Source organism: Haplochromis burtoni, unplaced genomic scaffold (assembly GCF_018398535.1).
Source record: "Haplochromis burtoni strain Fernald_Lab_line unplaced genomic scaffold, NCSU_Asbu1 Contig_163, whole genome shotgun sequence".
NCBI lineage: Eukaryota > Metazoa > Chordata > Actinopteri > Cichliformes > Cichlidae > Haplochromis > Haplochromis burtoni.
The window spans coordinates 1,011,959-1,029,557 of record NW_024582524.1 but is presented as its reverse complement, the minus strand read 5'-3'; the positions used below and the strand labels follow the sequence as shown (position 1 = coordinate 1,029,557).

General features: G+C 43.0%; 1 protein-coding gene across 2 annotated transcripts; it reads left to right on the top strand.

The window, feature by feature from the left end:
* The first annotated feature begins 259 nt into the window (after positions 1 to 259).
* yrk (Yes-related kinase) lies at positions 260 to 17,575 on the top strand. 2 transcript variants are annotated; one of them, XM_005932953.3, is made up of 13 exons: positions 260 to 998; positions 7,575 to 7,618; positions 8,884 to 9,123; positions 9,300 to 9,402; positions 10,902 to 11,000; positions 11,141 to 11,244; positions 11,341 to 11,490; positions 12,421 to 12,585; positions 13,938 to 14,117; positions 14,835 to 14,911; positions 15,004 to 15,157; positions 15,318 to 15,449; positions 16,304 to 17,575. In XM_005932953.3, exons 3-13 carry the CDS (start codon positions 8,907 to 8,909, stop codon positions 16,510 to 16,512), a joined length of 1,590 nt encoding a protein of 529 aa, XP_005933015.1. In that variant the 5' UTR covers positions 260 to 998; positions 7,575 to 7,618; positions 8,884 to 8,906; the 3' UTR covers positions 16,513 to 17,575. The 2 variants fall into 2 exon arrangements, with proteins under 2 accessions (XP_005933015.1, XP_005933016.1); XM_005932954.3 differs by lacking the exon at positions 12,421 to 12,585 and adding an exon at positions 13,147 to 13,302 and having other exon boundaries at positions 268 to 998.
* The last annotated feature ends 24 nt before the right edge of the window (positions 17,576 to 17,599 follow it).

Sequence of the window (17,599 nt, the reverse complement as noted above, 5' to 3'; positions counted from 1 at the left end):
GTTGCACACTGAGGCTGAGATGAGACAAACAGCTTGTATTTTTATATACAATAAAAGTTACTTTGTTATCAAAATCAACAGTGTTGTGTGTGTGTGTGTGTGTGTGTGTGTGTGGTTTTTTTTTTTTTAGTCTTTCCTTCTTATAATGGATATGGGCAGTTTGGGCTAATTAAGTTACATTAACAAACCGCAAGATGGCGACAAAGGCTTAAAAAAAACTTTTTGAAGGTAAGTTTTTCTTGTGCAACTCTAATTATAATGATGTGCCAATAACATCTGTCCGATTTCTGTTGAAATATGCAGATCACAGACAGAAAGGTGCCGGCACAGTGAGCCGCCACACTCCCAAAAGCATCTGCTGCACTTCTGCCTTCTTGCACGCGGATGTCACACATCTTATTCAGTCTTCCTGTCGTTCACACGAGTTGGCTAAACGTGTAGCTCACTACCTCATCTGCGCATCGTTCGCACGAAGAGACTGCAAACACTCCCCCAGCTGTGTGTAGGATACACTGTTGAAGAACCGGAGCGTTTTAATCGCTTTTTTTTTTTTTATCGCATTCTTTCGAGATTACAAAACAAAAATCTTAAAACTTTCTTATCGGTTTGCTTTATCATGAGCTCAATTGCGCGCGCATTCCTTTAACGTTTTAACCAAGCTGAGCTCGTGACCGTAAGCTCAGTCTGACGCCATAGTTACCGAGAACACGCTCCTATGTATCGTTTCTGTTAAGCGTAACGACACTGTTGAACTGTCCGCTGCACGCACTCTCTTCCTATGTGGGGTGGACCTCGCTGTGCGCGTGAAGTTCATTCCGAGCCTTCCGGCCGAGGCGCGCGCTTGCCTTATCCTCTCGCTCTCAGGCAGCAGCAGCGCGCGGCTCTTTCACTCCCGTGTGTCCCCTTCGAGTCTCCCACGGACAGCGCTCTCGCTTCACCCACCTCCGTCCCCGAGCGTCCCGACTCGAGGATTGTCCGGAGTGATTTCTTTTTGTCAGGTAAGTTTCTGCTCTCTGTTCCAAAGTAAATATCAGAGCGGTGTAACACATCTGGCTTACTGTGTTTGAGACTAAAAAAACAAAAAGCGAACAAAAAAAAAATGAAAATAAATAAACCAAACAGGTGCTTTACTACCAAATTGTGGGGTCATTCAACAGGTGGGCTGTGCGTCCTATTTAAACTTCAGCCCTATTTGTGAGTAAATCGCTTGACTCGAGACAAAGTTCAGCTGTAACGACTTAAAAGGATGCGAGCTGAATGCCTAAATAAGTAGAATATTTTCCACTTTTCTAATGCCACAGGGCGCTGTCCTTGATTTTGAGCTTCTGGTGAAAATTGAGAAACGTCGGTATCTGTTTGAAATAAAGGAAGTTTGTCTACTTGCTATGAGAAGTTAATCAAGTGTGGGTTTACCAGTAGCTTACTTCCACTCTTCATGATAGACAGATGTCACAGAGGGTGATATTTAGAAATCAGACTTGCTTATAGTGCAATTTTTCTTTCTTTTTTTGCAACAGCGGAATTTACCAGAGAAATTGGTCCTCTCAAATGGATCATTTCCAGTATAAGACCTTAGTTATTGCCCTTTTAGCTTCTTCTTTTTCTTTAATAACGGCTTAATAAATCATACAGGCTCTGGATTTATGGTAAAACGTGCCTGGATAGGGTTCATCATTTAGGCCTAAACCCAGAAGAGACTGTTAAACATTCCTTCACTAAATGTGACTAATTGGCCACATGGCTACAGGAAACCACCTTGAGGAAAAGGTATAAGAGGTTTCTGTGGCTTTATCATAGCCTCATTGTTGGAGGTATATGCCTTTTTTTTCACCCCAATCACTGATCGGGAAGCTACAGATAAGTAACAGATTACAAATTAAAACGTTGAAATATCCGCAAGGGAGTTGGCCAGAAATCTTTTAGGGGCTGGACAGGGAGAAACAGGATTAGGCTGTCCAAGGCTGGACTTCATCACTTCCTGTTTCTTTACCAGGTCAGTTCCTGTCTTTAGCCTTGGAGCAAGGCAGGAAGGAAAGGAGCGTGGATACGCTTTTTAGTGAGAAGTTTAGAAAAAGACATAGTCACATCGCACAGCTTTCTTAAGGACCGGAGAAGGGCCGTGACAGGTGAATACTCATGCAAGATGAGGCCTGCAGCCTGATAGTCACACACCCCTGCACCCCTGCGGCGGTGTGGTCGAGTTGACAAGTTTCTGTACGTCTTCATCCATGCCGTCATCCGAGGGAGAGTCTTCATGATGAACCCAAAGGACCAGACAATGATGCTCTATTTCTTAAGAAGCAGGCTGAAAGTGTTCAGCCTCAGTGCACGCAAACGCTCATATATGCCTCCAGCCGAGCCAGCTCGGGGCCTCTGTATCTGGAGGATATGATGACATCATGTGGAAACAGGACATCCCGATAACCGAGGCACCTTACTTTTCCACTGCTGCCTTCCAGCTCTGTCTCCCTGTGTTTAAGAGTATGTGTGTGCTATTGTGTGTGTATGCGTGAGGGTTCAGTGACAGCTTGTTTCCCATTGTCCTATCATTCCTGCCCCACTCACACTCTGCATCCTGTGGAGTTTCCTGCCCATGGGTGAGAGAGTCAGTGGGGGGAGAGAGAGAGAGAGAGAGAGAGAAAGGTGAAGTGCAAGGAAGGTAAAGAAAGAGAGATGAGGGAGAAGAAGGGTGGAGGCAGTCTAAGATTGGTGCAGAATTGGTGTAAGAATACGAAACACTGTGTGTGTGTGTGTTGCTACAGTGAGTTTTCCCGCTGGGAGCAGCTTATCTACAGTCCACTGTTCAGGAAAGGGTGTGTCCTTCAGATTTTAGATATTTGTGAGAGTGACGATGGTGGTGGAGGGTGATGTTATTGTGATTCTGTAAGAATGCAATGAATGTGGTTTTATTTGCTTCCTTTAATTGTTCCGAGTGAACACACAGCAGATCTCCATTTATCAAAAGCAAAGGTGACCGTACTCAATGAAGTGTGACTTAGTTTTTTCAGGTGCTTGCAGTTTGACTACATTATATCCACTGATTCTCAGATTAACATTCTTAACTTAATCTCGAAGAGGAGACATTTTGCACATAAAGTTTACAGAGTGCTCAGTCTGTCACATTTGGTATTTATTTTGCTGCATGTATTTTTAGATGCCTACGCATCTTTGCTTTTACTTGTCTGTCATGTAGACAAAGAAAATTCAGTAGTCTGAGAAAAAAAGGCAGAGAGAAAAAAAAAGGCAAAAGTAACTTTTTGGGAAAGAACTCCAACCACCATATCTGGCAAATACCATGCATTGCTCATAGCGTGGCTAATCTCATCCCATCGGTGAAGCGCGGTGGTTTATTTTCAGAGGCAGGAACAGGGAAACAGAATTGAGGGAAGAGTGAACGTAGCCAAATGCATAGGGGTCAGTGGAGAAACACCATGAGACTGGGCCACACCTTTCAGCAAGGCGACGATCTGTATGTCTTACAAACTAGTGGAAATACCCCTTTTTCTTTAGTTTGTGGCATAATGACGTATGTTTGTGTAGCATGCAGGTCTGTGGAACCACAAAGATTTTGACTAGCATGAAGCTGAATGGAATATAGTGGACAAGTAAGAGCATTTTATTTGATTTAAGCAAGGCCTCTTAAAATAAAATAAGAAACTCAGAAGATTTATTACACCACATTATGTTGAGAGCTGAGTATACCTGCTCAGTAGTGGCAATAAAGAATGCGAATACAGGCATCTGTCTCTGTCCTTGGTTGGTCGAGCTAAGCTCAGATCTAAACCCGCTGAACAGCTGCAGAGAAAGGTGAAGATGCCGGTTTGTGGATGCAGCTCACTCTGCTTGCAGAGGTCTCCCAGGAAGAGCCTGGAGAGACTTACCCTGAGGACTGAAAGCTGTAATTTGAATACATTTGCAAGAATTTCTAAAATGATGCCATTGACGTCTTTTACATCGTAAAATGTCGAATGCAGGAGTATTTTTACAGTCTGGTTTCTCCCACTCTGTTTACCTGAAGGTTAGTTTAAGCTAAAACAACAAAAGCAAGACCCAGAAATGCAGGTACGCAGGTTTTGAAGTCCTATTTCCAAGATTTATGTCTCCTGTCTGAGACAATGGAGATGAATGAAATTTAATCAGCAGTGCTCACTGCAGTTAGAGCTGGCATTAAAAAGTCATCAGGGATTCCTCTTGTTGTTGTTTCTTTTAAAAAATTTTATTGTCGACCTTTTTTTTTTTTTTTTTTTTTTAATGACATCAAGTGAAAACCGTGTGTAACGAAACTGTACCGTTCCAATGATCGAGAGGGGAAATGCGGGTGTTTGGGCGAAGTAGCACATGAAGTGAGTGAAAAGAACTCGAGGATTTTAATATCTGAAACAGATATCAGTGATTAGCACGAGGTGTAAAAGGCCCCGCTATTGTAGACAAACGTATCACAAACCAACACCGCGCTTCTCCCCACCAGAGGAAGTAGCTTCTCTTTCACAGAGTTTTATTATAGTGTCTTCTGTATGTTTGTCAGCTGCTATTAAAAAAATCCGCTTTGACATGCAGCACCCAGTCAGATGTTTAGTTTTGACACCTGCGTTTTTTAAAAAGAAGATGCAAAAAGAAAGTGCACTTATAGGATGGTCAAATGTGATGTGCTATGTGATATCAGAGTGTGGCATTTTGTTGAGCATAAGGTGAAAGGTTTTGTGTCTGCACATATGACTGACCTACTGATAATAATCTTGACACACATCTGGTAAAAACTGCAAGCCGTTCATTTTACAGCTGTTTCTTGCGTCTGCCGTCTCATTTTTTCATTATGGTGTCAAAGAGGAACTGGATTGTTTGCTGGATCGTTACGCATGCTGGTGTTTAGCGCACTCTCTGCTTTTTTTTACACAAGTCACAACATATATGCAGGGTATCAGTTTGACTCTGCAACCCCCACCTCACCACTCATTGCCAATACCACCAAACACCCACACTCATAGTCTGCTCTAGTACCTTCATCTACCTAATGGTAGACTGAAACCAAAACCCTGAATGTTATCACAAGGCAAAAACAAAAAAAACAACAACGAGGAGGAAATACACTCGCATATGGGTTTGTGTTTAAATCTGTACCGGTATCTTGACTGTGTCACTTACTGGTATGTAGGAGCACACTTGCGTGCCTTGCACCTCACTCTAGGCTGTGCTTTGTGCCGTGTGACCTCCACAAGTGTGTGCATGTGTTCTTTTTTTGTTTTTTAAATTAAGGTGTGAAGATGTACGGTCCTGTTAATAATCAGATGTTATTCTATGTGCAGAGAAAATGGCGGATGAGAGAGTGATTATCTAGTTGAGAACAATGGGTTTTGCAGCTGCCCTGCAAACACTTCCAGTATGTGAAAACCTATCTGTTACTGTATCAGTTCAACCTGTGGTCATCTGTCAGTCTTAGACATGCAGAAGAAGATGAGGTGAGGGAGAGGGCGAAATGGAGATAAAGATGAAAGGGAGAAGGGTCCTTTTGCATCCTCTGCCACTTCTACTTTCTGTGGACTGTCACAAAGAAAGGAGAAGCTGAAGGGAGGGTGAAGGGAATAAGAATGAACGACTGCTGTCGGAGGGGTGTGGGCATGGAGTAGACAACAGCAGCAACACAGAGGAAAGTCTGGGTGTGTGCACTGGGGGTGGGTGGGTGTTTGTGTGTGTGTGTGGACTCTGTCCTCAGTTTCCAGGAAAAGGGGGGAGCGATCACAGGGGTGGACAGGAAACTCAAACAGGGCTAACTTCCTGCAGCTCTCATGATGGCCAGCCTGATAGTGAATAAGTGTTTGTGTGTGTGTGCAGGATTGCGCACACATAGAGGCTTTGCGCGCTTTCGCTTTGAGCGCGGTCGTCTCGATGTAGGTTAGAACAGCTTTTGCTGCTTTAAAGATGGAGAGGTTTGCTGGGACAAACTTGACGCTGCTCACTTGGACCTCTGGTGTGTTTTCTGTAATGAAAGTAAATCACCTTTTTTTGCTGCTGATGCTGCTATAACTTGTATTGTTCTCCCTTTGTGTGACTTCCCCCACATTCCTCAGTAGGTGGGGTGGCTGGAGCCTGGAGCTTTTTTCTTCAAAGGTTGCCAGTTTGTATCCCGTGGCCATTGTGTACACAGTTATCAGTCTGATAGCTACACCTAGCTGAAACTAATGAAGAGGTCTACAACCGCTCTCAGAGAAAACTAGTTGATGTGAATTATTTCATAGTCTTTTGAAGGCAACTTTGGGCACCACTGTTTAATCTTTTGACCACCGCATAATAACCAAGAAGGGTAAAACAAACAAAAAATTGCCATCTGAAGGGACTTTGCATTATATGTGCATTATATGACACTACAAAGATAAAACTCTCTTATTAGTGCGCTTTTATTGAGAACAGGGAGAAAAAACTATGACCAGGATGTGTGATGGTGGCCATTTTCTTCTAGTTGACTTGTAAAGAGAAAACAAGAACATGAAAAGCCAGACTGTTTGCTTTATGACATACAGTCCAAAAGCTAAAGCTGTCCAGCTCAGTGTAAATGAAATGGTTCCTACAAAACACTTTTCTGCTCCACACAACACGTCTCACTCACACACAGTCTTACAAGCATGTTTTCCTGCGCGCTTTCTATCTAATATTCACATCAGGAGAAACTCAAAGTTGAGTACCAGCAGACTAGAACAGCCAAGGATGGAACCACCAACCCTCTCTGATTAGGAGGTGACTTGTCCTACGTCCTGAGCCGCCACCCCAAAAGGAAACTGTCTTCTTTTAGTTATTTTGTGGCATTTAATGTGTTCTTTGTTCATTGACCTCCGCTACCTCTTTAATTCGGCAGAGGTTTCATATTTGGAAAATAAATAAATGACGACCTCTCGATAATCTCTGCTTACTCTCTAAAAAGGGAATAAGCATATTTCCCAACTTTTGAACCAAGCTAAGCAAAACTAATAAACTGCTGAGTGGTTCATTTAGGTTTTCCTAAAGAAATGATGTTGGAAACAACCTAATTTTTCACGTTTACATTCCTTTCTATGATGGTTTTTGCTTTGGCAACGCCTGACAGTTAGCTGGAAACTGGAAGTCAAGGTTGCGTACATTCGTGCTAATCAACACAAAGGCATTTCGCACTGTTACAGACGGTCACTTTGTGTCAGTTACTCTGCTGTAATCCTGACATTTATGGGCTTATTTCATCACATGCTCGAACAGAGAAAGCAGGCGTGTTAATGCGCATGCATACACTCACACTCACAGCTGTTGACCAGAGAGAATGGCTGAATACCCTCTCTCGAAACAAGCAAAAAGGGAAGTGGCTAACCTCACATCTCTCACTGTCTATCCTTATCTCGAGCTGTCTCTGACTCTTCTTTCTCTAACCTCTCTGCCTCCTCACTTCTGCCTTCACACATCTCTTTATTCATGCTTTACCGCTCTCGAGGCTTTCGCTCACATTCTCCCCCACCTTTTCCCTTTCCGCTTCTCTGCCACTCATCCTCCCTTTGCCCCGCTCTCTCATTCCAGCCCTTGTCACTCACCTTTTCCCTCTTTTTTTTTTTTTCCAGCTGCGATGGTGATTGACAGATGATCTGACAGAGGAAGACATCAGGTGAGAATAAGTTAACTTCTCCTTCCCGCCCTACCTCCACCCCTTTTTCGCTTTCTTCCTCCTCTTCCTTGTTCAGGGAAGTTAAGTTTTATATTTAAATTTTTTTACTTCTCTCTTTACAGTTCTCCATATTTTTTTTAACCCCCTGTATGCTGATTTGTGTTGGTTTCACTTTCTACTGATTTGTGTTTGAAGTCTTAGCTTGTATAAAAAGATTGTGGAAATTATGTAGGCGGACTTAAATGTGGTCTGTCTCTTTGAGGGCTTTTCAACGTATCGCTGGTATTAGAGATTGGTGAAAGTTTAAACAGGATTTGTGTGCAAAATCGTCGCGTATCTACCTGACATGCACTGACAGCCGTGTAATGCAACAAGAAAGTAGATGCTCGTGGTACGTGTCATATATCAATATGGCGTTGCTAGCTTCAACGTTATCATCGTTATTAGCGCTGCCTGCAATGCATGCATCAGCGTAAGCAAGATGGTGCTATGAAGTCAAATAGTGTAAAGTGTTAAGTAGTGCAAAGGCAGTAAATATAACACCAGGTTTTTCCCTTTTTAATATGGCGTCATCGTAACGATGTCAGAACAAGCATTTTGAGTGTAAGAGCATGTAGAGGTGCATGAGTAGACGACTCTGAAGGGGAGATGAGCCACATTTTAAATCGAGTAGAGTTTTTGCTTTTTATGGGCACTATTTGGGAAATTTAGGATCGCACCTCTTGGGTGTGCTTGCTTAAACAGTATAAGCTGTCTCGATGCATGCCCAGTCATCTATGTAAAGCAAATCCAAGAAAGTTGATTCTGTTCATCTAGATGTGGCATTTTCAGTGGGATAAAAATGTTTCGGCACTCATTCAGGTGACTTTATAATCTGCTGTTTTTGAATTTTTTTTTTATTCCATAAAAATCAGCATCCATTAACAGGCAAACTTTAGCAACAACAAAAAAAGCAAAATGTTGAGTATTCTGAGGGGATCAAACACTTTGGCCATGAAAACCACAGTTAAGGTCCCAGTCCTCCTAAAGGCAGCGAGAGTCTGCAATGCCCACTTCCCAGGACATCTGCCCTCAAAACGCAAAAAACTCTGGTCTAGCCTTAGCAAACCTTTTCTCTTGCACATATTCACAAGAATGCAAGAATTTTTTTAAAAGAAATGAAAAATAATGAAAAAAAAAAAGAAAAAAGAAGATTTTGACTTCTCACATTAAAAAAAAGTTGTGTCTTGTTACTGTAACGCTGCTTTGCTGCGTTGCTTTCACAGACGCCGTCTCCGTGCTGGTTATCATGGGGTGTGCCTGTTGCAAGCAGAAGAAGTCTGCCAAAGAAGCAGCAGACATAGCAGATCTGTCTCCTAGCAACGCAGGTGGGAGCTCCGTGGCCTTGAATCAGGGCCGATACTGTCCTGACCCGACTCAGACCATCCCGGACTTCAACAAGGGCTTCTTGTCCAACAGCGCATTCCCCAACACCAAAATCAACCAGCGGTCAGGAGCCATAACAGGTAGAGCTGAGCCTGTGTGTGTTTGTTTGTGAGAAAGATGAATTTACAGTCCCTCTAAACAATTAACATCGTATTAGCCCTCCTGCTGTTTTTCAGTCTATGTCTGCACTGACATATTCAAAAGACCTTGACGATACCGGCCAATCATTCTCTTTCTTGTTTGAACACATGTGCAGGTGGTGGAGTAACTCTCTTTATAGCGCTGTACGACTATGATGCCCGCACTGAGGACGACCTCACTTTCCAAAAAGGAGAAAAATTCCAAATTATTAACAACACGTGAGTATACTTTTTTTTTTACACATTGCTTTAATGAAAAACAAAGCGGAAAACCCCCCACATAAATATATCTCCATCATTAAGAAACACGACAATCTGTGTCAGGAGCTCATGAAACAATGTTAATGTGATCTGTGTTAAAGGCGTTAAATTAAATCACTAAGGACTTCTGAGAGGTAATTAATTTTGTTTGCATACATTAAATACCACAGGCTGCAATTAAATACCACCCATTAACACCGTGAACTGCCAGAGGTCTCAGCTGCTGCTGGCAATGCTGACAATCTTTTGTTCTTGAAAAAAAACAAAACACTTTGCCCTGCTCAGAAATCCCAAATCCCATTTATATGATGATTTACATTCAGACGGGAGTTTTTGGGGTTTCTTTTACCTAAGTTCACACCTAAGCTGCTAATCTTCTTTCCGATCTATGCTTTTAGTTTTGCTTTTAGTTACATGAAGATCATTTGGTTTGCTAAAAAAAGGCTAATTTATCTTCCCTCAAGAGGTTATTTGCATTTTTCACTTCATCAAACATAACCACAGCTGCTCCCAGCAGGCATTCAATACAACTCAAAAGTTTGGGGTAATTTAGAATCGTACATTTTTTTTCAAAAGTAACATTGATGAAAAATGTTTTAAATGACAATAAATGATTAATAGAGTCACTATTCATAAATTAATATCTGTTTTTGAACCTACTTCGCCACCACTTCTGTGTTCAAGTGTTTGTGCTTGTGTTAAAAAGCCTGTTTCGGTACTTTTAGCACAGCCCAAAATAACTAGAAAAGCTAATCCGCTTCAGCGGTCGTGTGTTTGATTAGTATCACAAAGGGAAGTTTCTTTCTGACACATTTCTGTATTGTTGATCTAAGAGGAAAAAAATCAATGATGTGTAACACACTGCTTCCTTCAAAGAATAGGGCAAACTACCTTTGACCAGAGTGTTAACAAATGAAAGAAATGTGAGACTGCAGCGCATAACTGAACAAGAAGTAAAGTACGTCAGGGTCTCTAGTTTGAGAAAACGATGCCTCGTATGATCTTGGCTGGCAATATTATTACACAGTACCTGTAAGAGCCGTATTGTGGTGTTTTGTAGAGGCAGTCGTACACACTGGGGTATAAAAAAACTTGAATTTTTGGTGTTTCCTGCTTGGAATCACCTTTGTTTCTCAACATTGCACTCTGAGAGAGGTTTTTTTTAAGGGTTATATATACATATGGCAACTGAATTGAACCCACAAAGGTCGCTGTTTTAGACACTTAGCTACCGAGGTTATATAGGTTTTTTCACCAGCACAACCTAATTAGAATGAAGGTTTCTGTAGTGGCTTTCTTATTAACTGCCATTTATTTCTGTTTATTTTCATGTTATTTTGCATAAAAGCTACAGATCTTTCTTTCAAAAACAGTGACATTGCTCAGTAACCGAAAACCTTTGAGCACTGGTGTTTTGCAAACGATGAATTTTACATGTGCGTGTGTGTCTTTTGTAGAGAGGGCGACTGGTGGGAAGCTCGCTCTCTGGACACCGGCAACTCGGGTTACATCCCCTCCAACTACGTAGCTCCAGTGGACTCCATACAAGCTGAGGAGTGAGTTCACAAGCAGTAGCACATGCCCTGTTTGAAGCGAGCGATTATGCTGTGTGATTGACATGTAGTCTGAAGGCAGAGGTCAAGCGAGGGTTTGCCATTTTCTGTGGGTGACCTGTGTGATGTTGTCGTGGTGACAGGTGGTATTTTGGGAAGATGGGAAGGAAGGATGCGGAGAGACAACTGCTGGGTCACGGCAACCCAAGGGGAACTTTCCTCATACGAGAGAGCGAGACCACCAAGGGTGAGATGGCTACACACACACACACACACACACACACACACACACACACACACACACACAGATCTGAATCCTCTCCCTTCTCCCGCCTCTCTGCAGGTGCTTACTCTCTTTCCATCCGTGACTGGGACGACAACAAGGGAGACCACGTGAAGCATTACAAGATTCGTAAGCTAGACAATGGCGGCTACTACATCACCACCAGATCACAGTTTGATACCGTGCAGCAGTTGGTCGTGCACTACCAAGGTAACAGAAATGCAGGAAATGTGCACTCCTTTCTGCCTTTCCTTCGGAGTGTGAAAGCATTCTTTTGCTTCTGCCTCTTCGGCTTTAAACCTGCATCAGCAACATTTACAATCTCATTCTGTTCTGTGCCACTCAAATGCTCATAATTAGAGTATTTGAGTGGCACAGAAAGTAGGTGCAGTAACCAAAGTACTGCACACGTGCAGCACTGTGGTGCCTCCATTTTTTTGCGGCTTACGTTGCTTTACTCTGCAGATTCGTGTTTTGAATAAAAATTAATGATGGATATTAAGCTTTTAATATGATTGTTTTACCAACTTCCTTATCAAGTTATCAAACTGAGGTAAACCTCAACAGCCGCAACATTAAAATGGAGTTTACACTTTGGCGTTTCATAAAAATGACGTACTATGTTTAAAATACATTTTGATATGCTTCACAGTTAGGAAACTTGTAATGATGTGTTTGTGAGACATGGTTAATCATATTTACTTTGTTAAATGTATCTGAGTGCTTTAACCACTGATCACTGCAGACTTTTTAACCTTTATTTAGAGTTTGTGTAACAAGAAGGGCTCACACCCTGTGCTTCCTCTGTCAGTATAAATCTGCCCCCTAGTGGCTGCTACTGAATTTTTTTTTTTTGCAGTTTGTGATAATCAGAAGCCACCTGACAGTTTTATCAGCATAACTCAAGTGTCCCTGTTTTGCCTTTTTGTATCTACACATGCTGCTGCTGTTCAGAGTGTCTGTTTATGTCTGTTGTGCTGAATTTCTCCTTGCGCCTTTAGTTTTCGGTTAACTTGTCAATTGCATAAGCGCATAAGCAACCTGTCTTGTTCTTCCTTTATCTCTGCACCTGCTGTTTTCTTTTCCTCCTGTTTCCTTTTTTTTTTTGCCTGCCTGTTTGTCTCTCCCTCTCGCTCTCAGAGAGAGCAGCGGGACTGTGCTGCCGTTTGATTGGCAGCTGTAAGCGGGGCATGCCTAAGCTGGCCGACTTATCAGTGAAGACCAAGGATATGTGGGAGATTCCCCGTGAATCTCTCCAGCTGATTAAGAAACTGGGCAACGGCCAGTTTGGAGAAGTCTGGATGGGTAGGGCCAAAGGGGAGGGGATGCGTGTGGGGGAGAGGAGGCGAGATAACAACAGACGCACACCAGAATGAAAACACATTAAAACTGCAGCAGTCACATATAACACGTAAGCGTTTGTTGAGTTCGAAGAACATCAGTAAACATTTCTGGTGTGAGGAGCAAACACGGTAAAGCCCCGTGATCTGTGTTTCTTGCTCTCTTCCTGTATCTTCAACAAATACACCTGAGGATCAGACCACACAGACGTAGGAACGCACACATCATTGTCAGATGTAGTCTGCACCTGTTTTTACATTTTCTGAGGCAAATACTTAATAAAAATTTTCAAAAAGTGTGTTTTACATCCAGGTGTGTAAAGTTGTTCTCCTCGTCCCCTGTGACTGCATGTGCATGTTTCATCATCTCACTTCACCTCTTTGTCACCTCTCCCACCCACCCTTCTTCCTTCCATCTTTCCACCCACCACTTCACCCCCTTTTCTTCATCCATTCTTAACCCCACCCCCCCATCTCCACCTTCTTGCCACCTACCTCCTCCTCCTCCTCTTCCTTCCTTACTTAGGCTCTAATGACGGGCTGTGTTATTACCTGACAAAGGCCTGTCCCAACTCCACCCCGCTCACCATGGGTCTCGGGCGGGACGCCTGGGAGGTACCGAGGGACACGCTGGCCCTGCAACAGAAGCTGGGGCAGGGCTGCTTTGGGGACGTGTGGATGGGTGAGACCGACGCCGCCAACCTCTGACACCCTCTAGAGGCACAGAGGGAAAGCTGTCTGTCATTGTCCTTTGTAGTGTCTGCTGCTGTCCTGTGGCAAACATTGTTGGTAGCACTCATTGTCTGCCCTGTTGATGGCCATTTATGTCAGTGTATTTTAGATAGTATGTGTATTCCAGTTGAATTACCTGGCATTGCCAAAAAGATGTTTTTGCATTTACACTTACGGAAATTTCTGTCAAATCCCAGCGTTTTGGCTTTCTGAGCCGTGCAGAGTTTCTCCCTGAGGCCCGGCCGAGCTCTGTGTCTGTCCATGTAGCTCAAGTACTGCTGGTTTTGACGTAAGACCAGAACCTCCCCCTTCCCTTCCTCTTCATCTCTCTCACACATCATGCATGCTCTGTCATATGCATGCAAAATAGCCTGCATGTTGTGTACCTGTTGTCACACATACAGATATTTATATCAGGCAGATATCTACTGTACATCTGTATGTGTTGGTGTTTGTGTTGTCATATTTGTTGGGTACAGTGGATGTACAGTATATGCACCCATCCCCGTGTCACACTGACATAAAGACAGGTGCATTCGTCCAGGTTCTGAGGTGTGCGCTAACACACGCTTTTCTGTATGCCAGGCATGTGGAACGGCACCACCAAGGTAGCGGTGAAGACTCTGAAGCCAGGAACCATGTCCCCCGAGGCCTTTTTGGAGGAGGCTCAGATCATGAAGAGACTCCGTCATGACAAGCTGGTGCAGCTCTACGCCGTTGTGTCTGAGGAGCCCATTTACATTATCACTGAGTTCATGAGCCAAGGTATCAGGAAAAGTAAAACCGCCACGTGTGGTTGACACACTGTAGATATGAAATGCTGCCCTTACAGCAGGTAGAAACCTCAATGAACATTTGAACGCCCCATAAATTGGACTGGCTTTTACTTCCCTAAATGAGTTGACAAACCTCTGAATTTGTCATCATAATACGCCGACAGAGCAAAATAATATACAGATATTACCAGGATAAACGTATAAACAAATAACAATGGGTAGATTTCTTTAATTAAGTGCAGTAGTTCTTGGGAAATTAAAGCTGGTTCTCAGAAACTCCCTATCTAGTAATGAAATCTTTCTAGTAAATAAATAAATAAATAAGTAGACCACACTTCCAGACCTGCACTAATAATTATTTTTAATTGGCTGCCACTCTAACTTTCATCCATCTTTCAAAAGGACATTTTTCAGATATCCTGCTTGCTTGGCATCAAACAAACTACCAAGAACAAAAACCTAAGCAGTCACCAGCGAAGGCTTTCACGCCACACAATAATGAATTAGCAGAAGGGATGGTGACTTAAGGTGGCACTGTGTGAAGTGGAAGGTCAGAGTTAAGGGCCCCCCCACCCCCTTGATTCCCCGCTAAACAAAATGCAGAATCCCTACCAAAACCAGATTCTCTTTATTTTTCTGGACCGCAGCAGGTATAAGAGTCTGTCGTGATCCCACCTGTACCTCACCTGTAACTTTTTTAATTTAGGAAGTTTGCTGGACTTCTTGAAAGATGGAGAGGGGCAGAGTCTGAAGCTGCCTCAGCTGGTCGACATGGCTGCACAGGTGAGTTATAGTCAGGCACACTGGAAAAAAGAAAGAAAACAGCTTATAATCTACCACAGGTCTGAGCACCTGTCGTCTGTGTGGGTGTGCAGATTGCAGCTGGAATGGCGTACATCGAAAGGATGAACTACATCCATCGTGACCTGCGAGCAGCCAACATCCTCGTTGGAGACAACCTGGTGTGCAAGATCGCCGACTTCGGCCTGGCTAGACTCATCGAGGACAACGAGTACACAGCCAGACAAGGTAGCACGATGTCACATTAACTGTGTGCGCCTAAGAAAAAGAGCCACACTCGCACATTGCTGTGATTAACAGTTTCCTTCTGCCTCCATGTCTATATTTTTATACACAACCTATCCTAATTATATGATTATGCATCTCCACTGTGTTGCCATGGTTTCAGGGGCGAAGTTCCCCATCAAGTGGACGGCTCCAGAAGCTGCGCTATATGGACGCTTTACTATCAAGTCAGATGTCTGGAGCTTTGGCATCCTACTAACCGAACTCATCACTAAGGGACGTGTGCCATATCCAGGTACTGCTCTGTTTCTTAATTCACATGCAGCAACAGGTTTTTCCTTATCCACAGTGAAATTCCCAGGGGTTATTTTTCATCTACATTCTTAAAATTTTTTATACACTATCAACCATCTGGAAAAGCAGTCTCAAAGAAACCTAATCGCAGCGGATGAATGAAGAATATCTCTAAAGAACCTGTTAACCTCTTGTGTAAACTAACATGCAGCTTATGTGCTTCCCTGGTACTGTATGTACCACATTGGAAAACCAAACGGACAAAACATTTATATTTAAAAAAACAAAAAGAAAGACAGAAAGAGAGAAACCAGAAAATTACTGCCAGTCTGGCTGTGATTACAAACCTCTTATAGAGGGCTGTCAAAAAGAATAATTTGAGACTAATTGAAGAGCACTAATGTGAGGGGATCATAAAGTTCTGTGACTCCACTCGTAAAAATTTAAAACCATTCCTGATTGAAATAACAGGTCCGTAATGCTCACTGGATGCCCATCAGTGTGCCTTTAAACTGAATTTTGCGTTGATGAAAAAGCTGAAGTTGCCGGGGGCCCACAAAGATTGTTTTGGCACGTGTCATGGTTCAAATTCAGAGGGCTATAAAAGTCCTGAAATACTGGGGTTTATACAGTTTTCCAAAATATACAGAACCCCCCCCCCCCCCCCGATGGACAGACCTGTTTCACTTTAAGACCATTCACATCTACTATGTAAAGAATTCCAGATGTTTATGCACCATTTATAAATTACAATACTGGAAGTGGTCAGATCTTTATTTTCTTCAGAATCCATTGGCACTTTTGTCTCTCTCTCAAATGCCAACATTCCCGCTCTCTGCCTATGTCTCTTTTTAGGAATGAACAACCGTGAAGTGCTGGAGCAGGTGGAGCGGGGCTACCGGATGCCTTGTGCCCCGGGCTGCCCGACCTCGCTCCATGAACTGATGCTGCAGTGCTGGAGGCGGGAGCCTGATGAGAGGCATACCTTTGAGTACCTCCAGTCCTTCCTGGAGGATTACTTCACCGCCACAGAGCCACAGTATCAGCCCGGGGAAAACCTGTGACCGGCACACGTGTAGGGCAGGCGTGACAGCAATACACTGATGGGCACGCTGTAGTACTCATACTCATGCTCTCAGGGTATTTGACGTGCATGTACCATACAGGACACACACACGTACACACACATATAAAAGATTCATATTATTATTACTTTGTTGTAACTGTTTAAAGACAGTTTCCCCTCTTCTGTCTTTGTTCACTGCAGTCTGTTCAGGACAGATCAGTTAGGCGTATTGAAGAGTTGGAGCTCTTCTGGTCAGGCCTTGCAGTAATGTTGCTTCACTGTGTAACCATGACAACAAGGAACTGAAAGAAGATGTAGATGGCTGTGTTGGGGTTGGGGGGTGGGGGAGTCGAGTGGATACATGATCTGTTCAGCTGCCATATACGTTCAGGTCCTTTGATTTCTCTTTTTGAGAGGAGCTAGATTTTACTTTTCGCCTGAGATAAATATGTTGTAAGAGAAAGAACCGCAGGTGCAACAGGTGATTATCACGCATTGCTTTAAACAGTCTCCAAAAGCAGTCGAAAATGAACCTCGTGCCCCTATGTGGTCACTGAATAGATTATGTACATTGTGTACTAGGTTCTGTGTTAACTGAACAGAGATCAGTTTTTAACTCTTTCTGATAAAAAGAGCTGCTGAACTGATATCAGAGTCATGCCTGTTTCCTGCTTTCCACCCTATCGCCAATGTGTGCCTTTAAACTGGTCAAATGACTGTTTTCAAATAAGTACCTTTAAAACTGTGCTATGAAACTTTGAGGGATGGTCAGGAATGCGCTTTATTTGTCTGATATTTTGTATGGCAATTTTGTATGGATTGTCTCTTTTGTTTGTTTTAATTTAACTTGGATATATCTGTGCATCACAAAGATTTCTATATCTAGTTAACATGTATACAATTTTCATCCTTTTGGGAGGGCAGGGCAATATGGTATCCATAACAGGGGAAAAAATATATCAGAGGACTGTGGAAGGATGGTGTCTGAAATGAATGTAAGCTTCATGATGAGATTCCCCTGTCATGTCGTTGTAATAAAGATCAGATATCTTTTTTTCGAACATGTCTCTGATTATGTGTGTGCT

Coding starts and splice junctions, on each gene's coding strand:
- yrk (XM_005932953.3), top strand. CDS start 8,907: ATGGGGTGTGCCTGTTGCAAGCAGAAGAAGTCTGCCAAAGAAGCAGCA. Junction 15,158..15,317: donor CGAGTACACAGCCAGACAAG/GTAGCACGATGT, acceptor CCATGGTTTCAG/GGGCGAAGTTCCCCATCAAG. Junction 15,450..16,303: donor GGGACGTGTGCCATATCCAG/GTACTGCTCTGT, acceptor GTCTCTTTTTAG/GAATGAACAACCGTGAAGTG.